General features: G+C 44.2%; 1 protein-coding gene across 2 annotated transcripts; it reads right to left on the bottom strand.

Annotated features, from left to right (window-relative positions):
- Positions 1-26080, bottom strand: PHRF1 (PHD and ring finger domains 1). 2 transcript variants are annotated; one of them, XM_072118202.1, is made up of 20 exons: positions 25926-26080; positions 19476-19593; positions 17280-17363; positions 16823-17034; positions 12425-12508; positions 12176-12297; positions 11736-11830; positions 11126-11292; positions 10738-10873; positions 9699-9796; positions 9238-9425; positions 8828-8947; positions 8536-8684; positions 4981-7718; positions 4422-4683; positions 3794-4134; positions 2457-2634; positions 2059-2114; positions 1376-1504; positions 1-660 (listed from the first exon to the last, which is right to left on the bottom strand). In XM_072118202.1, exons 2-20 carry the CDS (start codon positions 19567-19569, stop codon positions 511-513), a joined length of 5403 nt encoding a protein of 1800 aa, XP_071974303.1. In that variant the 5' UTR covers positions 19570-19593; positions 25926-26080; the 3' UTR covers positions 1-510. The 2 variants fall into 2 exon arrangements, with proteins under 2 accessions (XP_071974303.1, XP_071974304.1); XM_072118203.1 differs by lacking the exon at positions 25926-26080 and having other exon boundaries at positions 19438-19577.
- Positions 26081-26099: the final 19 nt, after the last annotated feature.

The raw sequence follows: 26099 nt of genomic DNA on the forward strand, positions 1-26099 counted from the left end.
TTAAAATTAGAAATTGTCCTTCATACATATTTTCACTGTCAAAGGACAAATCTTTATTCCAGAATGTTCTCATCCATTGCTCTCGTTAGTAAGGATTGGCTCTTATACCCTTGTTCCATGCCAATGAAAAGTGTACCCACAGAAAAGAAGAGGTTCTTACAAATGTATCTACTCATCCGCCTCGTGTCTATGTTATATTAACACAATCTACAAAGAGAGGTAACGACAGTCTCGGGGACGCGGGGTCACTTCTGCCTCTTCCTCTACGTCTTGTGTGAAGACCTTGTGAAATGAAAGCTGGCAGAGAGCTGTGCAGTAGATGGCAAAATGGGTCAAAACTGGCAAACAGAAAGTCCAAGACGAGTTTATAAGAATAAACCAAAACTTTTTTTTTTTTTTGTCTTCAAAAATTATACAGTTCATCCACTGAGCGAAGGGGGAGGGTGTGTGACCAGACAGCCTCCAATATATCACGTCTACATAGTCTGTACTTTCCTCAGAATACTCCATTTATATGGGTGAATCTCGGCCAAAGTCGTGATCATCAAATATTCCCGATTTCTTCTGTTTATTCCTTATGTGTTTGTATCTTTCCACGTAGCCTTTCACCAAGTTCACCACTTTTACTGGATTGATCTCGCCGCTTTTGCTGTGGCAGATCTAAAACAAGGAAAGTAAGTAATTACAATATTTTCATCTGTACACGATATAAATCCTTGAGCTATGGAACGTAAGCCATAATTACCCCATTAAATCACTAGTGTCCCCAGGTAGGGGAAGACACTTACAATTCCCTCTTATCTCAAGTCTCACCCATTGAGCTAAAAATAAATCTCCTATGTCACGTGAAAATGAGCAGAAATAAGCCACAGTATACCAGAGATGAGTCAAGTTTAGAGGTTTTGGTGCCTGGTAGACCCTTATCTAATGTGGTATATGGTACTACATGACAGTCTTATTCCCACTATTTGCTCCATTTAGCAGCTGATCCTATTTATATGACTTGCAATCTTCAATTTTCCAGCAGCTCTGTGTGCAATTTGCAGTCATAACCTCCTGCGAGGAGATCTAGCTGCTGTGACTCACTGGTTTTTCAGCGCTGTGCAGTGAGGAAAGGAGAAGGAATAAGAAGTGGTAATAAACCGTCTCCCTAGGATCTCCGTCTGTGTCTGACAGCCAGAGACCCAGTCCTGCTCCCATCAATTAGCGTGGGATCAGGAGAAACTGTAGCAATGTTGAAATGTCAGGATTGAGGAAATTTGAGTCATTTTTTTTGCCAATCTATTACAAGGTTGTTGTGAAGCTACAAGCCCCAGCATGCTGGAAGTAACTCATACTAATAGCTACCGACAACAAGCGATCCTACCAAACCCACCTTCTGCACAGCTTTACGTAGAATTTCTTTGTATTCGTCCTTTGTGATTTCCCTCTTCTGGTAAAATGGTTTTATGGCCAGTTTGACCTCCTCCACCGCTCGCTCCTGCATGTGAAGCTTCTTCATGTACTGGGAAGGAAAAACATGGCAAAACTATTAGGCGCGTAATAATGGCTACACGTATCCAGATATATTGTGGTAAAGGAGCCCTAGAGGTCTGTGTAAACCAGTTTCTAGTAATAAAGTAATATGAGAATCCATTCTTCTGCACCCGTTTGCTGTGTTAGTCCAAAATGAGCCAGAGACACTTAGGTTGATGTCACCTGAGCTTTAATTTATTCTGCCTCCCTGGTGTAATCCTGCCTCAGGCCGGGGAGCTAGAAGAGAGCACACATCCCGGCTCTCTGGGGTCACAGGGCCGGCTCCTAGCTCCTTGGCCAGAAGGAGGAGGTACATTCACAGGGGGAGGGGGAGATTAATAAATGAAAACACGGCGGTGCCAATGTCACCCTGAGCGCCTCCGGCTCATTTACATTAGTGATAATATAGATTCAAATACTGGCAGCCTCTGTCCACATACTTATAGGGATGAAACAACAATAAGAAATTGTGCACCAGGACTAAACCCTAAGAAGGACAATGTGGTCTGGTACATATACATCCTATAGGCAGCTTCCGGTTACCTCTTCGTTCTTTACTTTTTCTCCTGTTTTTGGTTTTGATTTTCCTTTTCCTTTACCTTGGGAATATAAAATACAAACGTAAGACACAGAACACAGAAGGATTACAATGTCAAGATATTTTGTCTATTGAATGGATAATTAAGTGATAGCTACTGAATCACTTGAGGTTCAACCAGAGGGACCCCCAGTGACCCTGAGAAAAGTGCAATGACACCAGCTTCCCCCCTGAGAAGTTATATGTAGCAGCAGTCTCTCAGGAGGATTGTTATAGCTATAGGAGCACTGGCCATAGCTCAGCCCAGCACTTGGCATCTTTCTGGCAGGCCTGGCACAATATGGGGGGAAACTGTTGCCCTGCAACTTAATATATTACCAGAATATCCTGTAAAGACTCTTACCCGTGCTCGCTGCTTGCATCTTGGGTTCATTAGCTGTAGCCAGGCTGCCAGGCTTTGGCGTTTGGCTGGGCATGGTTCTGCTGCTCTGTACTACACAGGGTACGGTGGGCTGACTCAAAGGGGCGTAAGGGGGAAAGACTGGAGGGAGAGGTAATGGAGGCAACGTCTGTGGGAAAACCTGTGAAAAAATAAAAAGTGAGATGTTAGAAACAAATTTAGATTGTTGTATTACCTCAATGTATTCAACTGTAGGTGGGTCACTTTCCATCAGGTGTCTCCAGTCATGTCATCTTATTAGCGGAACACAATCCCGCACCATTTGTTACTACAGGCGAACTTTCTAGAACCGTCCCAGTAGGCAATCCTCATAAATACATGATAGTGGATATTAGAAAACTGTATGATAACCAGCACTATACACATTTCCGAGGAAAGCAATATGGAAGGAATGTAAAATTTACACCAAATAGAAGGATTATTTTCTAGAATGGTAATGTAACCCCATCAATAATAGAGGTCCTATTTCATAGAAGGAGAGAAGTCAAGCACTTAGAGAGACGAAAATATCAATCTTTACACAAATTGTGAATTGCCTTCAGCCTACACGTTACACGGAGCTGTCCAGACAGGACTAATCAGCCTGAGCTGGATCACTAATACACGGCAGCCAGGGGATGGTGCAGCAATTGATTACTTCTGCCTGTCAGGCACAGCACAGTGATTACATCATTCTCAAAAGCAGTGCATAACTAATATAAGAGGAAAAGCATGGAGCCAGGCAAAGAAGCGACAGAGCTTCATTATCATACTTTTTTTTAATAACAAATTGTCTTTAAAAAAAAAAAAAGTTGCAAGTCATGAATGTGGCTTTACAGGTCATTGCAGTAGTTCTATATATATACGCCAGTACAGAGAAGTGGCGGAATAGTCCTGTGCGACTTTTAAATAATGAAAAGTCGCAAAAAACCTCTATCCAACTTTTTTGAGACTTTTCTACACCAAAAAGTCCAGCAAAACCAATGTTAACTTTCCCCCCAATTACTCAAATACTTGTATGGGGCAGCAGAAATGACCTGATGAGTAGGTACCATTAGGTATCACTACAATACACTAAGGCCGGTTCCACACTTGTGAGTGTGATCCGATGAACTCGCAACGCATGTTGCCCGGATCGCACGGCCCGAACGCTGCAAACCGGTTCAGTCCCGGTTCGCAGCATTTGGGCCGTGCGATTTGGGCAGCACGCATTGCGAGTGTGATGAGAGTTCATCTCATCACACTTGCAAGTTTGGACGGGCCTAACAGTACCCGCCAAGTGCAGCTAGTATACAGAGTACCTGAACAGGAGTATCTGTTGTAATCCAAGGGATCTGCCCGTCTTTCACTAGTCTTTCTCCAGTTTGAAGTCTGTCCACACTTGCGGATACAGGTTTATTTACAGTATGTACTACAGGTTTGTCCTTAGGCTTCTCAAGGAGGTTATTTTGGCTTCTGTTTTCTGCACTCCATGAGCCCAATGACTTGAGCACAGATCCCTCTGAGGAGGTATCCGGGGTATTCCAGGTAAGAGGGCTGGAAGTCTCACTTGAAGGATCCGGTTTGAAAGCGATATCTTGGTTGACTGTAAACTTGGTTAGTGTTGCCCAAGCCTCCGACTGTACATTGCTAGAAGGGGAAGCTTTTATGGAAAAAAATAGCTTGTTAATGACATAGCTTGTAGGTAGGTAACATTATAATATAATATAAAACATCATGATTCAGGTCTATGATGTGAATCTATTTTCTCAGGGTCCCCAATGTCCTTGCCACTAAACTATGCAACATAAGGCTACGTTCGAATGTGCGTTAGGGGTTCCTTTAAGAGATTTAAGAAAAACAGGAACAAAATAGACTTCAATCTCGTGGTTGTGCCCCTTTCAGGCAAATTAATTTGTCGCAGATCACATGAAAGGTTCAAGTACTTACACACAGATTCCTCCGTGGTGGCGGTGGTCTTATCAGAATCTTTTTGGTGAAGGTTCCAGGTCACTCTCTTGATCTGAGGTTTGGATTTCAGGGTAGGAGATAGCTCTTTGAGGCCATCGGACTTGCCAAGTTCCACTGTGGAGTTTTTGCTATTTTTGGATTTTTCATCAATGTGGTTACCAGCTCCTCCATCCCCCAAATTGTCATCATCCTGTAGGAATGGTATGACCGCCTTTTTGGAGAAGTTAATGACGGTAGACTCCTACAATATAGAAATACAGTGAAAATTTAGGAATTTTGCCGAAAACACTGAAGTATTATAAAGGACCCTGCTATATAATGGACATTTAGGTTCGGTTCCCTACAGCACAAGAACCCACACAGAGGATGGAGTCTTCTGCTCATGGCACCGTCTACTCTACAGACAGCTGGAACAGCGCTTTAGAATACCCGACCATCTACAGATAGGTAATCAAAAATGCCCAAGAACCCGAAAAATAGCATATTATCATTGTATAGAACAGTCTTCAGATACTAATGCATCACAAAATCCATGTACCTTACAGTCCTCTTCGCTCTTCATCAATATCGCCTCCTCGAGATCTACATCGTCAGGGCTGGCAGCCCCCACCGAGCACACATCATCTGAAAGCTCATTTAATAGAAAATCATCTAAATGTGACGGTGACCACTGAAGATCATCCTCCTCCTCCTCCTCCTTCTTGACAGTCACAAAAGCAGTAGAACGAGAAGATGGCTGTGAACTATGAGATTTTGGACTGGCCGGCTCGGTGCCGCTAGACAAGGATGAGGCTTGAGGACTAACCACCGAAGTACCCAGCAAGTCATTAGAAGGAGATGAATCCTGTGGAGAAGGAGGTTCTTGGATGTCTTCCTCCTTCTCTTCAGGAACCAAGGAATCCAGGAGAGATGGAGACCAGGGTGGACTCTCCGTTTTAATCTGAACTTCCTCCTCATGATCGGATGACTCTAGATCTTTCTCCTCTTTAACGGAAACATCATCTTCCAGGTACTGGAATGTGCGTTTTTCAAGGGCCTCTACTTTGGGTATAAGGAGAATGGACTTTTTTGTCTCGTGAACAACCGTGGGGGACTCAGATTTAAAGTTAACCGTACATGTTATGGTCGTCTCATTGTTATTTGGAGACAAGACTATGTGTCGAGTTACTTCCTGGTCTCTGAATGGGGGAGATTTTTCCTTTGACTTGTGAGATTTTAACTCCTTGGTCATCGGTTGTGATCTTGATTTTGGCTTGGCCCGTTCCTCCTTGGGCTTCTTTTTGTCTTTCACTTTAGAACTGCCTTCCTTACTGGAATAACCCTTGTCACTTTTACGTTTCCTCTTTTTTTCTTTTTCGGGACTTGGGGAGCGCCGGCCCACCGAGCCACTGCGCGAATCCCGCTTCTTTTTCTTCTTCTTCTTGCTGTTGTATGTCCTGAGGGACGAGCTGCTTCGACTGCTAGACCTGGACCGCTTTCTTTCTTTTGACTCAGAGTTTTTCTTTTTCTTTTCCTTCTTCTTCTCCTTTTGCCGCTTCTTTTTGGAACGTTCGCAGCTGCCAGAGCTTGACCTGTCACTACGGGATCTCTTTACTTTGTGTGACTTTGATTTGTATTTTTTCTCTCGCTCTCGATCTTCTGGAGACAAAGACGCGGATCTGGAGTCTCGTTCTCGGGATTTTGTTCTAGATCTTGACCTGGAGCGGGACTTTGGTTCCTCCTTGATCTTGATCTTTTTCTGTGGTTCACTGCTGTGGTTAATAGATAAGGAGCGGGACTCTGAGAGGTCCTCTGCCTCCCAGACTACTCTGTTACTTGAAGAACTTGGATGAATAGTTCTGTTTAGAAGTATATCTGGCTCGGATTTGATAGTAATTTTAGGCTGATCTTTCAAGTCAAAATGGAAGCCACGGGATCCACCTGTCTTAAGATCAGAAGTAATTTTGAGTCCAGACAATGGACAACTTATTCTAAATGGAGTATGTTCAGTCTTTTCTTCCTTAATTTCCATTTTGATCTCTCTGTCCATTTTAAGGGGAGGGGGAGAAACTGGAATTACAGTTTCTGGACTTTTGCTTTCCTGTGACTCTTTGTTATTGGGTGACAGCCCAGAAAAGTCAGGCCCAAGTTTAGATACACCAACTCTGGCATGGGTGGTCAGCTTAAAGCTCCGAAACGCTCCCACCTTCACACCGCTGGATTTAGTTGGAGCAGGGTTCTCTGTAGCTGTGGTGGTGGGTAAGGGGGATGTTGTAGGCCTTTCCGGACTACTATCACGAGATCCTGAATCCGAACCAGTTGGCTCAAAAGGATCATAAATTTCATTTTTAACAGTTTTTTCCCTTTTATTGTTCGGAGGGTTATGAAGTGTAGTCTTTTGCTGTGACTTTCCATCTGATGCGCGGAAAGGGTCTTTTGTACTGGGACTGAACTGTCTACATGAATTAGTAGAACCCGCACTGATCGTTATTCTCAGTCCCCCTCCACCTGAATCCGAGGAACCCACATTCCTTGAGGAGTTGGAACTAAGAGGAGCTTTGCTGTTGCTTGAGGCTGCATGACTCGATGAAATTCCACCACAGTGTCTTGAAGGAGCTTGAGATTCTTGCCGTGTGTTTTTTTCTGTATTCTCCATTGTAGAGAATCTGCCTACCTGCTTGCTCTCACCTCGTCCAGTTAGCTGGTTCACGCCAGGTCTTGGAAGGCTAGTGTTTGTACTGCTGCTGGCAGAGTCTGTTCGCCTAGTGCCTTCACTATAAGAACTGGTATCAGTCTCCTTTTTGATCTTTGGTATCCGAGGAAATTCTGAAATTTCCAGTCTCTTTGCAGGTGGCTTGCTCGGATGCTTTATCTCTGGTGGCTTTGGAGGAATTGGATCACTTAAACTCGGCGACTCTGGCTTGTGCAGAGCTCCATTTACACGAGGTGGCTCAGCCCCCTTGGAAGTTAGACGCCCGGCAGAGGACTGCACTTGGACAACCCGTGGAGTGAAAGCATTCTTTAATCTGAAAGGAGAAATCCCAAGCATCGAAGAGTTGGGCAAAGATAATCTATCCAGGCCTCTGGGAGAAGATGATGCTGGAGGCGGTGATGGTGCAGGGGACAGGGCGTATAGATCAGAAGATGGAAAACTGACAGGAGATTGCTGTACAACAGGTTTCCATGCACTGGGTGACGAGGAAATTGTTGGGGACCCTGAGTGAGATGGGCTTGGTTCCACAAAGCTAGCTGCTGTTATATCCTCTCTAGAGTTAGAGTTCTGTGCCGAATTTTCACCTAAAAATAATAAAAGAAAAAGTCAGCATGTTTTTAGTCCCTGAAGTGTGAACGCTAAATGTTATTTTAAGTGGAATACATGTATTCTTGCAGATGGAGGAAGTCATGCAGTCATTACGGTATGCATGCCCACTTTGGTTGGAGGGGGCATGTGGATGTTCTTGGCACACCCCTCAACTACTAAAATGGGAGTGGTCATCATAAAGGGGGGAAATGACTGCACAGCCCCCTCCATCTACTGGAGATCAGCAGGACACCAGATAGGAAGTCCTGAGTCCTGCTGCTTCACAGAAACATTACCAGGGTAATTATAATATGGTTGAACGCAATACATTCTTATAGTTAACCTTGCAAAGTTTTATATGATGACCAAACCCTTCAATGTTGTTTGCATAAAAAAACATTAAGAGACTACAAGCATGTAAATGAGTATAAGCCAATAATCGAGTCCATTAAAAAAAAAAAAAATAAATAAAAATTAACACTGTACTTTCCAACGAACCCTGCAGGTCCTCTTCTTGCTTCTGGTACCTACGTGATGCCAGCGGTGCACAAACAATGACGTTGGCAAGCGGCTGACGTCATTGTGTGTGCCGGCTGCAAATGGGGACATGGAGGGGAGCCGGAGGACCCGAAGCAAGAGGACCTGCAGGGGGCATCCGAAAGGTGAGGGGCTGGTCAGCTTTATACTGGCTGGAGGCTGAGACCAATATATTTTGAACCCTTATACTCCAGTACATAGGTTTTCCCAGTTTTTTAGTACCCCGGCCTTTACATAAGTATATACAGTAAATAAATATCATTAGAGGTTCCTCACCAGATTTCTTTGCTGTTAAAGATCCATCACGACTGATGACAATATCAGAACTCTTCATCATGAGCATGCTCTGGCCAGACAGGATACTTCCCAGAAGATCTGGCACCGGTTCTGCAACGGCTACTGGTCCAGAAGCCATAGGAGATACTCTGCCCCGGAAAAAAAAAAGGATAAATAGTAAATTTGCAATAATAACCAAGTGCGATACCTGATCAAATTCATGTAAATACAAACATCTCCCATCATACGGCAGGAGATGTATAATTTCATCATAGATTGTAATTTTTCATACCTTGACAGTCCGACAGAGATGGGCCTTGCGACGGGCTGATGGGACCTCAAGGCAGAACGGGAAAGGACCCTTCGCTTAGCAGTGAGTGGAGATAAGGGATTACTGATCTGGTCATCATTACTGTAAAAAAAGATTAATCTTGTAGTTAGGAGAGAGACACTTAGACAAAGATTCTCTCAATCCAAAACATTGGGAATAAACTTTCGTTTTTGGTACAACCCCAATACTGGGGACCGTCTTATCCTACAGAATCGAAAGTGCAAAAAGCCAACAAAAATTTAACCAGCTAAGACTTAGTATTCAATAAATAAGATAAAGTGAATAAAATGTTAATCAGACAATTTACATCAGATTTTTTCTAGCAGAGCTTTGTGCATTAAGGAGACCCCAGGGCTAAATATTGGATTTACCTGTCAAAGGGATCCAAGTCATAAGGGTTTCCAAAAACAGAGAGGGAAGCGGCACCAATGTCGTGTCTCATGGAGCCCAAAGTCTGCTCCGTTGCCCGCTGCACGCGAGGTAATGAAGATCCCCGCTGAGGGCTGCACATACCCAGAGACCGAGCGATGCGGCTGTGAGATGTTGGAACTTTTCGAGTCTGAAAAACAGAGACAAATACTCAAATGTTGCTGGCTGATGGCAAGGTGCATGTATGTGTAATAATGTATAAAATCTCATGAAATCGTAAGCTCAGCAGCTACAAGAGCGCAGCTCCCTCACAGTGCAGGTATAGGACTAGGATAAATTTGCTCTCGTCACATATTGACAATTTATTGTACTTTACTTTGTACTAGATTTCTGGAACAAATAGTTTTCTCGAAAATCCACAATAAAACCATATTAGGTACAAATTTGATTTAATATTACTCACCATTTGCTTCCGCCCTTTCCGTCTTTTAACCCGCCTCTTGCGCCTTTTTCGTACCCCTCGGCTTCCTTTAGACACCTTTGTCTGACCTGTTTTTTTAACTTCAAATGAAGGAAAAGGATTTAATATGTCATCAGCCATTTACAAACTCATTTATTCATTTCATATAAGATTGATGTAAAAAAATAAATAAAAATGTAAAAAAAAAAAAAATATATCATGAACTTATACAAGAGGTTAAGCAGATGTATATCTCAACCCATCGGAGTTCAGCTTGCTTCGGCAACTGTTCTGACAACCAACAAACATCATGGATGTGTCCTATGCAAAACAGGAGGGTGCATAGACAAGACTAGCTGGGTGCAAGCTGTGTTGATGTCAGATCAGGTAGGAGATTATACCGGCATAAGGGTAGGTGGTAGTGCAAGCGCTAGGATACCCTTGCATTGGGAACATGGTCTTATTGGTGACTGGATATAATAGGACAAGCAGGCGCGCCGATTTTACATTCAATTTCTACCATTTTTATTCCCAGAAATATCAAAAATTCTGCAGTCTCAGCTCACTCTTGCATTCCATGGACTAGCAGTGTTTGGCCTGCCGTAGCATCCTAAATTAGGCCCTATTCACACAGCTGTAATGGTGGCCTTACTTTGGACGCACATATGGCGGCCAGATCATGGCCACAATAGAAGTCTATGGCACCCGGTCACAAAGCAGTGAGCACCTGGTATTTCACAGCACCATGACAGAGCCTGGCTGCCATGCACACTATGGAACATATCCTATAATTGGGCAGATTTCAATGGAGAGGAGAGGGGTGAGGAGTGCTCACTCACCCCTCCTTTCTCCTCTTGGCTGTGTTAGCCCATGATCTGTTATGGACAAGCACATGAATAAGGTTATGTGAATTAGGCCTTAGACAGAAGAACAGCCACCACCGATAACAAAATTGTCTCTGGGCGACAGGAGGCTAACTGACAAAAGTTGGCACTTTACACGTAGCCCCAAATAAATTTCTACTGTATGTTGTGACACCCACCAGTTCTTCTTCTCCGCCTTGTGGTGGTGGTGGTGCGAGGAGCTAGGTTTCGTTGGTAGACAGCAGTATTTAGTCCAGCTACAACCGCTTCAATGGTTTCGTCCAGAAGAGATGATAATAAATACCTCGGAACATTCTGGAAATAAGAAGACCACATCTATTTTGGCTTTTACTCATTGTATTGCAAACTCACACATTCAGAATTTTTGTCGGGATCTTTTTTTATAACATGTTCACCAATCATTTATTATTTTTTTTTATTTTCTTCTTTAGGTTTGTCTAATGGATCTTATGGTGAGTGTGATAGAAAAAGAACCATGCCAATGTCCAGGCCAGAGAATCCCAAGCCCCGTATCACCAGTCCCATTCGTCACAGGATAGCCCATACCTGGCCGGTGCGTACTGTGGTGCGGATCCTGTTCACGTTGGCTCTCACCCGCTCGCTCTGCCTGGTGCGGGCAATGGCGCGAGTCCTAACCACATTGGTTCTCAGACGGCTTGTCGTGGGAACCACATCTGCCAGTAGGTTTGACACTTCTTCCTCACTTACTGCTTCTGTGGCAATGAAAACCGCTGGATCATACACATATAGTCATAGTATATAAGGCTGGAAAAAGTCCATCAATTCCAACCTTTAAGAATTAAACATATTTTTTCCCCCCCCTAAGGCTACATTCACACGAACGTATATTCCGTATATACGTCCCCCATACACTTCTATGGGCTCGCGGCCCTGTACAGGAGAGGAACGGTGCCGCACATGTGTGGCACCGTACTGCTCCGTAGCCTCTAGAAAGATAGGACATGTCCTATATTTCCACGTAATACAGCGCCGTCTGCTGTATATTCCTATGGAGAGGGACAGGGGTGAGCTGCGCTCCTCCCCCTGCTCCTTTCCGCAGAGCCATAGTACAGCGGGCATACATCGTGTGAATGTAGCCTAACCCGTGATATTAACATGAATACCCACACTACTGTGAAGGAAATGATAGAATTACCTTCCTCTGCCTGATTGGTAGCGGCACATTCGGGGCAGAACCATTCATCCACAGGAATGGCATTGAGGGGTGGTGTAAGACACTCCATGTGGTACCTATAACATACAGACATCAGTCCAATCTCTTTGATGAATATTGGTACATATACATACTGAGCACTCCACATTACTTATAACACACAATGGTCTAGTATTAGTATAGGTTATCAAATTGTTAGGGATCAGACCTGGCATCACCTCTGACCAGCTGATATCACCTTCCCATGCCCCTGACCCTGCATGGTATACAGAGTAGAAGCAGCTAGCTCTGTGCCACATCAGGTGGCCATGACAAGTTGCCATTCGAAAATCATTATCACCGAGTAAATAAAAAAATTTAAAGGGGTTGTCTAGTAGAACCACTTTTAAGAAAACCACAAACGATATATAAAAGGCACGTACCCAGCATCACAGCCATCGCACAAAAGCAGCCGATCCTCTCGGTCACTCCGCCCGCAAACTTCACAATTCGTTGTGTCCTCTTCTTCCCCCAATACCTCATTTGCTTTACAGTGTATTGGGACCTATGTGGAGCAGAAAAGCACGGTTATCCCACACCACATACCCTGCACTCATTTACTAAAATCCCTTTAACTAGTAACTGGAAATCACGGCCTGGCAAACAAAAACATGTTATTTTCCAAAATGTACCTTTTTCAGGATCTCTCCACCATAATGTGCCCGGATGTGAATGCATGAAAAGGTGATCCTGTCTACGGGGCAGGAATTGGCATTCTGTGAGAAAACCAAAAACACGGTTAGCGGTGACAACGTAAGAGCCAAGTGATATGATAAAGTAAAAGCCTTAAGGTGCCTGATCGCTGACCACTGGTAACTTCAGCAATGCATAGAACAATGGGCTGAATGTTCCTATGAGCCCCAGTATGGAATTTTTTCACTTCTATGCATCTGTGGGATAGAATTGTCCTAGAGTTCCTAAAGGAAATCTACATCAGGAATCTACCTAAGTTAGATCTCATGGAGTCCAAACAGTCATATGGGACAATAGGAGTGAGGGGGTGACACAAGAGCTTACAGTCTATGAGGATGAGGGGATGACACAAGAGCTTACAGTCTATGAGGATGAGGGGATGACACAAGAGCTTACAGTCTATGAGGATGAGGGGGTGACACAAGAGCTTACAGTCTATGAGGATGAGGGGGTGACACAAGAGCTTACAGTCTATGAGTATGAGGGGTGAGACAAGAGCTTACAGTCTATGAGGATGAGGGGGTGACACAAGAGCTTACAGTCTATGAGTATGAGGGGTGAGACAAGAGCTTACAGTCTATGAGGATGAGGGGTGACACGAGCTTACAGTCTATGAGGATGAGGGGTGACACGAGCTTACAGTCTATGAGGATGAGGGGTGACACAAGAGCTTACAGTCTATGAGGATGAGGGGTGACACAAGAGCTTACAGTCTATAAGGATGAGGGGGTGACAAGAGCTTACAGTCTATGAGGATGAGGGGGTGACACAAGAGCTTACAGTCTATGAGGATGAGGGGGTGACACAAGAGCTTACAGTCTATGAGGATGAGGGGGTGACACAAGAGCTTACAGTCTATGAGGATGAGGGGGTGACACAAGAGCTTACAGTCTGAGGATGAGGGGATGACACAAGAGCTTACAGTCTATGAGGATGAGGGGTGAGACAAGAGCTTACAGTCTATGAGGATGAGGGGGTGACACAAGAGCTTATAGTCTATGAGGATGAGGGAGTGACACAAGAGCTTACAGTCTATGAGGATGAGGGGATGACACAAGAGCTTACAGTCTATGAGGATGAGGGGGTGACACAAGAGCTTACAGTCTATGAGGATGAGGGAGTGACACAAGAGCTTACAGTCTATGAGGATGAGGGGGTGACACAAGAGCTTACTGTCTATGAGGATGAGGGGGTGACACAAGAGCTTACAGTCTATGAGGATGAGGGGGTGACACAAGAGCTTACAGTCTATGAGGATGAGGGGTGACACGAGCTTACACAGTCTATGAGGATGAGGGGTGACACAAGAGCTTACAGTCTATGAGGATGAGGGGTGACACAAGAGCTTACAGTCTATGAGGATGAGGGGTGACACAAGAGCTTACAGTCTATGAGGATGAGGGGTGACACAAGAGCTTACAGTCTATGAGGATGAGGGGGTGACAAGAGCTTACAGGCTATGAGGATGAGGGGGTGACACAAGAGCTTACAGTCTATGAGGATGAGTAGGTGACACAAGAGCTTACAGTCTATGAGGATGAGGGGGTGACACAAGAGCTTACAGTCTATGAGGATGAGGGGGTGACACAAGAGCTTACAGTCTATGAGGATGAGGGGGTGACACAAGAGCTTACAGTCTATAAGGATGAGGGGTGACACAAGAGCTTACAGTCTATAAGGATGAGGGGTGACAAGAGCTTACAGTCTATGAGGATGAGGGGGTGACACAAGAGCTTATAGTCTATGAGGAAGAGGGGTGACACAAGAGCTTACAGTCTATGAGGATGAGGGAGTGACAAGAGCTTACAGTCTATGAGGATGAGGGAGTGACACAAGAGCTTACAGTCTATGAGGAAGAGGGGGTGAGACAAGAGCTTACAGTCTATGAGGATGAGGGGGTGACACAAGAGCTTACAGTCTATGAGGATGAGGGGGTGACACAAGAGCTTACAGTCTATGAGGATGAGGGGTGACACGAGCTTACACAGTCTATGAGGATGAGGGGTGACACAAGAGCTTACAGTCTATGAGGATGAGGGGGTGACACAAGAGCTTACAGTCTATGAGGATGAGGGGGTGACACAAGAGCTTACAGTCTATGAGGATGAGGGGGTGACACAAGAGCTTACAGTCTATAAGGATGAGGGGTGACACAAGAGCTTACAGTCTATAAGGATGAGGGGTGACAAGAGCTTACAGTCTATGAGGATGAGGGGGTGACACAAGAGCTTATAGTCTATGAGGAAGAGGGGTGACATAAGAGCTTACAGTCTATGAGGATGAGGGAGTGACAAGAGCTTACAGTCTATGAGGATGAGGGGGTGACACAAGAGCTTACAGTCTATGAGGATGAGGGGTGACACGAGCTTACACAGTCTATGAGGATGAGGGGTGACACAAGAGCTTACAGTCTATGAGGATGAGGGGTGACACAAGAGCTTACAGTCTATGAGGATGAGGGGTGACACAAGAGCTTACAGGCTATGAGGATGAGGGGGTGACACAAGAGCTTACAGGCTATGAGGATGAGGGGGTGACACAAGAGCTTACAGTCTATGAGGATGAGTAGGTGACACAAGAGCTTACAGTCTATGAGGATGAGGGGGTGACACAAGAGCTTACAGTCTATGAGGATGAGGGGGTGACACAAGAGCTTACAGTCTATGAGGATGAGGGGGTGACACAAGAGCTTACAGTCTATAAGGATGAGGGGTGACACAAGAGCTTACAGTCTATGAGGATGAGGGGGTGACACAAGAGCTTATAGTCTATGAGGAAGAGGGGTGACACAAGAGCTTACTGTCTATGAGGATGAGTAGGTGACACAAGAGCTTACAGTCTATGAGGATGAGTAGGTGACACAAGAGCTTACAGTCTATGAGGATGAGGGGGTGACACAAGAGCTTACAGTCTATGAGGATGAGGGGGTGACACAAGAGCTTACAGTCTATAAGGATGAGGGGTGACACAAGAGCTTACAGTCTATGAGGATGAGGGGGTGACACAAGAGCTTACAGTCTATGAGGATGAGGGGGTGACACAAGAGCTTATAGTCTATGAGGAAGAGGGGTGACACAAGAGCTTACTGTCTATGAGGAAGAGGGGTGACACAAGAGCTTACTGTCTATGAGGATGAGGGGTGACACAAGAGCTTACAGTCTATGAGGATGAGGGGGTGACACAAGAGCTTATAGTCTATGAGGATGAGGGGGTGACACAAGAGCTTATAGTCTATGAGGATGAGGGGTGACACAAGAGCTTACAGACTATGATAGGTTCCTAGTAACATTCTAAACCGTAATCCAACTTTCCCTAATCCTGCTCTCCAAACAGGCTAATCTATGCCCAGTAGCTTCTGCTGTCCATGCTACCTACAGGTCCTAGGATTGAAGCTCTGCACATGTCTAGGAGCTATGGCTTCAGTGCCGCGCAAGTGCATATCGCCGCTCCCACCAACACTAAAGCTGTAGATGCAGCGTGTGCGCAGAGCTACCGGCACAACAGAAGCACAACTAGGACGCGCAGGTAGGAATGACAGCAGAAGCTACTGGGGCATGGAGTGGCCTTTGATCTGGAATAGAGGCTTTTCCAGATCCCAGTAGCCTCTGCAGAAAATAAGAATATTAGTTTCATAAAGTGTAGCTAAGGTTAGGAAGTATTACAGGATTAGGGAAAGATAAATTAGCGCTTAAAATGTTACCAGGAACCTACCATAGCATCTACCATGAACGGGAGATAGCTGATGGTAGGTGTCCTTCAAGGCAACTGCGCACATTACAGATCCCCTGCAGATTTTCTTGGGGAAAATTTGCAATGTAATACAGTAGCAGTAAAAATTTTATGTGATGTAGCAAAAGTTATGTAGATGATGCGGTTTTTCTTAATTTCTGCACTTTAATTGATGTGCAATGCAGAAAATAAATAAATGGTCGCATCACTTTTCTTCCACAGTTCGTCCGTCTTCTTAGTATATGAATTGCGTGCCAGGTCCTTTCTGGCGTAGAGCAGGAATTGGCACACAACTATAATAGCTAGTGCCCTGGGCGCCCCACCCTGCGACAGCCCACTACCCACCCCTTTGGCTTGTGAAAATCAGCATGAAATCTGCATTAAAAAAGTGTGACAATACCACCTGTATTTGAGTCAAATTTACATGCACAATGATAATCTGCAACATGTACAGATGCCCTTATAGAAGTACATGAGGCTTAGGTTAAGAAAGCCAACCTGCACTCCATGACGCCTGGGGCATTTTAAGGGCACCTTGAGCCTCCTGGTCGCTTAATATTACATCATTAGCAGAGGTTTTCTGTCCAGTGAAGTTTTACTTTACTAACCTTAGACCACTCAGCAATGCAGTCCAGGCAGAAGTAATGATTGCAGTTTTCCGGGGTCCCCACAACCTGATCTCGAAATCCATTCAGACAGATGGGACAGTTCTCTCTTTCTTCGTCAGAGCTCATTGCTTCAATTAAATCGGCAGCAGACTGGGTGGGGTCCGAGCTTCCCACCTGCAGGTCCCCTTCATCCTCATCCTCTTCTTCTGATCCTAGCAAAGCCCACATGAAAGACATAGTGGTCACATACTATTCACTGACGTCCATGAAATAGTGGGAGAAATATATATTTTCCTGATACTAATAATAATTCTATACACTGTAGTCAAAGGGGAAGGGAAGTCAAATGGAAGACTTTTGTTTCACCTCCCGTTTTTAGTTTTCATTACATTCTCCAAAAACTGAGAGGCACAAGGCACAAAGCTGTGAGCTGATGTATCCTAATTCTTATACTCACCAGACTCCTCTTCCTCCTCCCCATCTTCCTCTTCCATATCATCCTCTTCTTCACTTCCTGATCCATCAGATTCCTCAATATCATCTGTTACCAAAAGAACACCAAAATTTTAAAAGGCAATTTAAAAAAATAAAACTGAGCAATGGATAACAATGTCCCACAACAAATGATTGAAGGGTGTGGTAGGCGGCCAATAATCTCAAACTGAAACATCATGAAACAGAATTAGTATTGGCCAATAACTAGAATATCAGCTTTTTCTCACCATTAGGTTTTGAAAACATTTTTAATATACCCTTTTAAAAATACAAAGAATCTAGAGAGATCCTAAGCTTAGGATCCTCAACTCACATTGGCATTTTTTCACTAAACCCATTCTGTCTTCTGGACACATACAGATTGTTTTTTTTCTTCCTGGCTTCAGTGATTTGTCACTAATGTCTCACTGAACCGTTCTTTTCAATGGGCTTTTTCACACTTATGTTTAGTATTTTTTGCACTGATCAGTGGTCAATTTAGAACCTGTTCTTTTTTGTGTTCACTGACAACATTAGTTTGTTTCCACTGATCCAAAGTGTGAAAAAGCCCATTGAAAAGAATGAGCCAGTTAAGCATCTGTATGTGTCCATAAGCCAAAATGGGTTCAGTGAAAAATCACTGATATGGGGAAAAAAACGCCAATGTGAAGCCACCCTTTAATCCAGATAACTCTTAATTTGGATTAATTCTGCTTAAGGCTTCCTACAATTTCAGGCTGCAAACAATTGTCAGATCATTACACTTTAAGTCTTAGTATTCTACAAACTTTGGCTTTATAACAGAACAGTTTCCCTCCAGGTCTTCTACCTTTACTTTCTGCTAGATAAGGAGCAGGTAGATAGAAACAGTTCTTTTAGAAAATAGTGCATATCTATTATTATATTTTCTGTAATGTGTGTGTATGTGTGTGTATGTATGTGTATGTATGTGTATGTATGTGGGGGGGGGGCAGGATATTAGGTAATTGACCAATATACATCAATTAATAGTTCTGCTCCACTTTCTGGATATGTAAAGTGAAGCCTCCTGTATTTTACCTCATCAGCCAGAAATTCCTGTCCATAAAATACTATCGTAAGGTCCTGGCAGGGTGTCAAATTTTTTGTATTGTTTTCTATGGATGGAGGATGGTCTTTCTTTATATCATTTTGTAACAGGCAATCCATCCTTTTATTCTTTTTTTTTTAAACAGAGCAAAGCTCTGATTTTACATTTGTGCATTTTAACACAATCTATAGAGGCCACAGTAGAGGATTAAAAAAAAAAACAAAAAAAACACAAACAACTGGAAACTAAGTGACACTAACATTTTTCTTTGAATGTATAATTTAAAGGGATCCTTTCTTAGAACTGATACTTTGATATTAATGGCTCCATCAAGATATCAGTTTAAATTACAATCCGTTTTTTGGAAGAAACAGAAACTTAAAAAACGGAATCCTGAATGCAGATGTGTATATGCGTCCATGTATATGCGCCAATTGAATCACATCAGGAGGATGTTGCAACTACGGCTAATATGTGGCCAGAAACGTTTGTGTCCATGTAGTAAATTTGGTTTCATGTGAATACCCCAGAATTTGGATGATAAAGAGAAAGGAGTGCTTAGACGATTGCTGCGGTCACCTCACTTCCTAACAAATACCCTTCTGTAGATAGTAAGGAAGATAGTTGTGTTTTCTATGACATCTCAGCCCCATGTAAACCATAAGCAAGTTTCTAGGAGCCGATCTGTTGTCACATTTCAGGATCTTTCAATCCCAATGATTATACAGACAGTGGAAAACCCCTTTAAAGTTTATTGCTGGGTTTCCAAAATGATGACAGCTAATTCAATGGCTTTCCAGCAGAGAGCCTATTTAGGTTTTGGGTAAGGAACCTTTAGCAGTGGAATTTCTCAGTAAATTGACTTAATGTCATTTACTAAAAGAGTATACATGAATGAGAAGAGTATACATGGAGCCCACTGACGTAACTTTATACGCATCACTTCTATGCAAACAATGGTGGCTATTGTAAGACTCCCCGCAAACCAGCAGCAATCAATGTGTTCACCACTGACTGGTGCCTGGTCTAGACTTTGCATTCACTGTCTATGACGAGTAATCAAACAGCTCACAAAATATCCGTTTCTTGCTGGCGGTATCCATGCATTACCATCATCACTGGCTACAAATGGCCCTTGCGGTCGGCTTCTCCCCTGCGAGGTGTTGCGGTTGATCAGTTGGTCCTGATTCTCTTCTTCATCCATTGTTATGCATCAGAAAAGCAAATCCTAAAAAAGAGTAGAAAGGGTCAATATATAGAGGGGTCTTATCTAGCAGGTATGTGGTATATGCCGCACGTGATCCCTCCTCAGACAGTACAGCCCGATATCCCCCACACATTGCTATGTACTTGAATAGTCAAAGGACTATTCTGACATACAGTCAGCTTTCAAACACTTAGGATAAATAATCCCCCCAACCATCAGTTCGGTACCCCCTGTGTATAGCCCCACCCCCAGCTTCTCATCCCCGTAGTATATCCTTTCCTCCCATCTCCTGCCACATACATAGTCCACGTAGCTGCAGGACACGGACAGCATATCCTATATATATGCAGGGCCTTGGCTTCGGGTCATGGGACTTTTGAATCACATGACCGGATGATCTAAGGTCCTTGAATTGTACAGTTGAGGCCGGCCCTGAAGACGATGAGAGCAGAGGCTGTGAGTGCTTCCTCCATCTGTATTAGGAGCCTCTCAGGGGGGTCTGACAGTGCTGGATCCTGCTGACCTTCGCACTATTTTGTCTTGCTAAAAAGTGCGTCTTACAGCCAAAATAAATACGACAAGTGTCCCCAGCATAGCATGCTTGATTTAGATTATAGATTTCCTGTAATAAATTTCTGGTCACAAGAAGTAATAGAAGAGGACAGGATAGGAGAGTACTAGGAGCACTGTACTGCGAGGAAGAAGCCTTGTATACAGAGCGACCACAACCTCTTTGTATTACTGCGGAGGATGTGACATACACAGTGATAGCTTCCTTACAGACAAGTACAAAAAAGAAGTAAAAGTCTAAAAACATTTAAAATTTGCCTTTGCCATTAATATACAAATTCAGATCATAAAGTTACAGGGGTTACCATGGCTCGCCTGATGTAAACACAGCGCCACACCGCTCCATGGGTTGGGTCTGGTATTGCAGCTGACATATTAAAGCTATTCGGGCCAAGTTACAGAACCGCACACAATCCATGGACTGCAGTGCTCTGCTTTTATAATGGACAACCCCTTTAACAGGCTAATTTTTGCAGACTTGTGCAAAGTTCACAGAGAATGATCAGGGAAGGACAGAGAACTTTGCTGGTTGAGAAAGTAAAAAAGTATTTTTGTGTGGTTAAATATTACAAGGGAATCAGTCACCTATTCACCTCGTGCCGTGGATTCATATGGACAATGACTGCTTAGAAGTGTCATACTGCGTCCCATACACACGTCTCAGCGCCATCAGGGGTCACTCAGGGTCTCTGCCACAAGATTTTACCTTGTTTCTGTAGTTCTAAGAACCACAGGCCTGATGTGATCGTAAAGATGAGATTCCCATCTCTAATATGGCACTAACCCCTTCCACCAACAGACTTTTTCCTAAAATTACAGAGAAGTATGAGGGATTGCTTTCAGAGTAAGGAATCCATTTCGTGTAATGGGAAGCTGGAAAACTGCGTTGAAATTGATTTTAATAAACACATTTGTGCCATTTTCTTTTGGGCTCTGTTTGTACAGCTTTCACTGCGTGCTCCAAATGCCAACACCCCTTTAATCTTTGGGTCGGTACAATTACAGGGATAACAACCTTTTCTTCTTTTCGCCATCTTCTGACGCCAATAACTTTTGCATACTCTACAGACCAGTGTTATTTTGGGGATCGTGAGACCTTTTGATCAGCTATTGGCCCCCACTTTTGTGCTCCACAAGTTGTACAGGAACATGAAGTTGGGGGCTGAGAGCTAGAGAGTCTGCAGCATGGACAAGTCATGTGTAGCTTTTTGAAATGTAGGAAAGTTCATTACAACCTGCAAACAGTGTAGGGTGAATACATGTTCCTGACAGGTTCCCTTCAAAGGGGTTGGACCAAGTCATGACCTATTCATCACTTAGATCACCTCAGACTGCCACAATCTTATATGATCCACCATCATAGAGGGGAAAGAAGACCCTAATCTGCGGATCAGTAGGTTCCTTGCTGTTGGACTTCCAGAACCTGTGGATGTATTATTACTGGGTCCAATCCCTTTAAGCCAGACAGAGACTTTATATAAACACCTGCCAAAACAAACAATTCCACCTCTATCTGCTGACAGATAATGCTCTGCCACGTCACCTGCCTCCCGGAGGTGACAAGAAGCAATGTCTCTGTGACATAGTATGTGATGGGCTGTATATGTTTATCTGGCACACCGGTTACTTGCTGATATTACCGTACAGTAGACACAAGCTACAACACTATACAAGTGCTACCTACTGACAGTCACCTACCTTGGCTGCCCAGAAACACACATTATACAGGGGTCTGGGGACAAGTGACTGACTGCTGAGGGTTTCATTACTGGGACCCCCCTTAAGGAAACCTACCATGAGGAATCTACCATCAGAAGAAGATATGATGATATATTCCTCCTGCCTCTGTCCTAATCTAACCTGGTAAAACCTTATTTTAGTGATATGTATATTACCTGCAGAGGCTACTGGGGCGTGGGGAAGCCTTAGCTCCCAGTATCCGGCCAGACCACTGTCGCTTCTTAGTTAATTTGAAAACTACTAAAATAAAGTTTTTACCAAGTTAGATTAGGTTCCAGGATTATTAAATTACAGATTAGGACAGAGGCAGGAGGAATCTACCGTCAGATCTACTTACGATGGTAGATTCCTCACGGTAGGTTTCCTTTAACACAGGAACGGGGGTCACATGTCTCCCAGATAAATGGAGCAATAACCAAGCATCTGCCCTTCTGCTCTCAAAATCCATCATAATAAACCAGGGCTTGCTCATACATCCATGCACTGCGACTGCGCTGATCTTCTTATATTTCATCAAATTTTTTTGTGGTGGAAGTTTCTGGAATATACCTGCCCCCGCGGTCCTGTTCTTACCAATGGAGGGGGAGGCAGGACCAGCATGAATATTCAGTGACTGAGCGAATCCCATAGAACTGAATGTAACGGCAGGGTGCATGCTCGCCCTTCCTCACTGCCCATTGGTGGTAAGGGATCCCCAATTCAACAGATTGTCATGACCCATGGGGGTCCCAGCAATCAGACCCTCACTGATCACCTTGTTATCCCCCGTCTACAAAATAAGGGATAACGTCTAAACTTTTCCCTCTTTAACATTGAGAGGGTATAATTCATGTATTTCCTCAGCTGTTGGAGTATATATAGAGTAACACCAAGGGCTGGAGACTACAACGCGGCAGAGATGTTTCAGCTGTTTTGTTTTTAAAAAAAAAAAACATTTTAAAGGTGAATAAACTAGGAGTCTGTAAATGGGGATGGACGGTTGTGGGACAGACACTTACTGAGGTAACAGCTGTTGTGCCCATCACCCTACACATCATACATGGCCCTGGGATACATCTAGAAGCCTGACTAGTTTCTGCATCGTAGATGGGATTTCCATAATCAAAATACTGTAATGCAAGATTGACAACTGCGGCAGAACCTCCAAGTCTAGTTTTTGCACCCGTGTTACCCCGTGTAAGAGATTTATATTTATGCCCTCATCTTAGGATACATTGCTGTAATACACAGATGCTTCCAGCTCCTTGATAACACAAGAGTATAGAGCTCAGACATTGGGGCTTATTTACTAAGGGTCGCGGATCGCACTTTCGTCGGACTGTTCGCCATTTTCGGGATTTGCACGACTTTGACAGGTATTGTACAGGTGTCTGTGCTGGGAATGTGTCACACGCGATCAGATTTTGGCGCAGCTGCGCTGGCTTTCATGCAGAAATCGGGGGGGCGTTCAAATTGTGTCGCAAGACCAAGCACTTACATGCACCAGGAAGAAGAGGGTGAACTCCGGCATACCTGAGCAGGAAGGGACACATGGAGGCATTGGGCGCACAATCTTAGTGAATTGAGTGCATTATCGGCGGCCAATTCTGAGAACTCCGCGGACCGGGTAAGTAAATGTGCCCCACTGTGTAGTGGCCATGCTGGAGCACTGCAGCTCAGCTCACTTAAGAACAGCTGCTTAGTAGGGTCCAGGTATCAGACCCCAAGTGTCTTGATAAGATTGGGGGCTTCCCAGGAAGTTGATGACCACCAATCTAAATGCATGGTGCATGTTTACAGCTCCTGTGTTCTACCAGCCACCAGGGAGGCCAAGAGAAGGGGTTTATTTAAGGCAGTGATTTTCAACCTTTTTTCAGCCGCGGCACGCTTTTTATACTTAGAAAATCCTGGGGCACACCACCAACCAAAATAGCACAAAATGACACTAAAACAGTCATTTTATACATACAGTTAATAATATAGATTCTAAATTTATTTTACTCAGTGTGAAACCTGGGCCTGTTTCGATAAACACAAAAGGGATATCCTGGTAGGAATGGTGGAAAGACACACACAAAGCTCTTCCTCAACAGTTCTCAGTTTCTCCCTGTTTTTAGTATATGGTGCTGATTATTATGTGGCTCATATACTGCAAAATAAAGGGGTACAATGAGAAGTACTATGGCCATGAGGCTCATATACTCAGCATATGAGCTGGTACTTGTAGTACTCCAGCCTCATGACTATAGTATTTCTCATTGTTATATGCAGTATACTGCTGGAGTACTAAAAGTACCAGCTCATATGCTGAGTATTCTGAGTTCATATACTCAGGCAAAAGCTCATATAGTCAGCATTATTGGCGGGCATTACCTTGGCGGTGGGCAAATGCGAGAGTCTCTCCGCTCTGAGGATGATGCGCCGGCCTCGGTGACGTCATTTTGTCGCAAGAGGTTCAAAGCTTGCACATGTGTTATTGTACACGTCTCCTACATTGTAAGAAGCCGTGACTGCGCATCGCTGCGCATTGCCGGGAAACAAAACACAGGGGGCACCATAGTTTGGGGAACTTTCCCCCGTGGCACACCCGACCACTAGTGTGACGCGGAACACTGGTTGAAAATCACTGAATTAAGGATCCGCTAATAAAGTCTGTGTGTGTTAGTGGGGGCTTCTATCAGTGCAGTTACCTCTGTCTTGCAGATGTCTCACAATGATCACATCTGCCAATTCGCAAGTTTTTGCTCCAGATTTGCAAATTGTAACGTATCAAAAAGTTACAGATTTAAGTGTTACTAATACATTTACTAACTGGTAAAGTTACTAAAAAAAAAGAAAAAAAAATGTAGGACCAAGCTGCAACACATTTGCGACTTTAATGTTATTCTTTAACTCTCCACTGCAGACTTAACACCTCACGTACCACAGTCATCGGGTTGTGTGAACCTCGGATAAATCTGACGCGCAGAAGACGTGTAAAGAGCTCAGGAGACACTCAGGAGCAATGATACATTGTACAGATGAGGACATTATACGAGTGTGTGCCATCTACACCCTCCACAGCCATCTGGGCACTGCCATGTTTTTCCTGCAGTTACAGGAGCTCTGACCCGATACACCAGGCAATAAGGCCATTCAAATGGATGACCATTGAAGTGAATCTGGTTGTGTTCTACCCCTACTAAAAGAGTATAGCACATGTGGCGCAAGGCCGTAAAAATAAAAACCCTTTGATTCTAAGGGGCCTTAGGATGTTTTTTTTTTTTAAAGAGTAATTCGATCGCATCAGAGAGAGGCTACTCTTAACCCCACCAGTATTATGACCGGATCGATAACATTTGGGTACTAGCGACACACGCTTTACCCTATTACCCAACAAAACACATGTTACTGGTTCACAAACACAATCGCACGGGTCTAAACCCATCAGAGTAGCTTCACCTCCATGCCAACGAGTTGCATTACTACAAAAGAAAAAAAAATTACATTTCGGCATAATGTATCATACGCTCGCAGGTCAGTGTATGATCTATACAATTCTATGTCAGGCCCTGCTATACAATGTAGCTGAAGCAAGTGCCCAGGGGTGAGGTAGGAACGCCCTGCACTCCCTCACTGGCAGCACACCGGGAACTGCGATTATTTCAGGTCTTGTACATCAGAAAAACTGGCGCACGAGCCCGGAGTGTGAACATGGGCCAAGTGTATCCACGCCTGTGCAATGACTGCACCGTCCACATGACTCCTTAGGGGTTATTGTTATATACAGCTCTCTATCTCCATGCATTATGTCCCCATTGCACATGGGGCAGCAGTGACTGGTGCTGGGACTTGTAGTGCCCCCACAACACCAATAACTGTAACAATGAGCAGTCATGTCACCACCCCGGGGGAGTCTGTTCTCCAACATCAAGAACGAAGCCATAATAAGCCTGTGACGTCACAAGTGTTATCATCATTATGTAAGGCTGCACACACACGGTGACGTCACGGCCCCGCACGCGGTTATGCGCTCACGTCACGCTCTAAACGTCCTGTACGTTTCATATTACGACGTCACTCACCCTCCGGGGTCTCCTCACCGCATAATTCGTTTGCTCGGCCCTGCACTGGCAATCAGTATCCGGAAGCCCCACACAGACACACACACAAGGGCTTCTCCTTCCGGGTCACACTTGTGGGTGTTGACGTCAGGGAGACGTCAGTAGGATCCGCCTCGGCGTGACGTCACGGCGCGT

Source organism: Engystomops pustulosus, chromosome 7, assembly GCF_040894005.1.
Source record: "Engystomops pustulosus chromosome 7, aEngPut4.maternal, whole genome shotgun sequence".
Taxonomy (NCBI): domain Eukaryota; kingdom Metazoa; phylum Chordata; class Amphibia; order Anura; family Leptodactylidae; genus Engystomops; species Engystomops pustulosus.

Bases quoted from the DNA above. Each gene is read 5' to 3' on its own strand.
- PHRF1 (XM_072118202.1), bottom strand. From the start codon at position 19,569: ATGGATGAAGAAGAGAATCAGGACCAACTGATCAACCGCAACACCTCG. The intron at 1,505-2,058 runs GTAACCGGAAGC...TTTCCTTCCCAG, and splicing joins AAAAAGTAAAGAACGAAGAG to TACATGAAGAAGCTTCACAT. The intron at 661-1,375 runs GTGGGTTTGGTA...TCCTTGTTTTAG, and splicing joins TACGTAAAGCTGTGCAGAAG to ATCTGCCACAGCAAAAGCGG.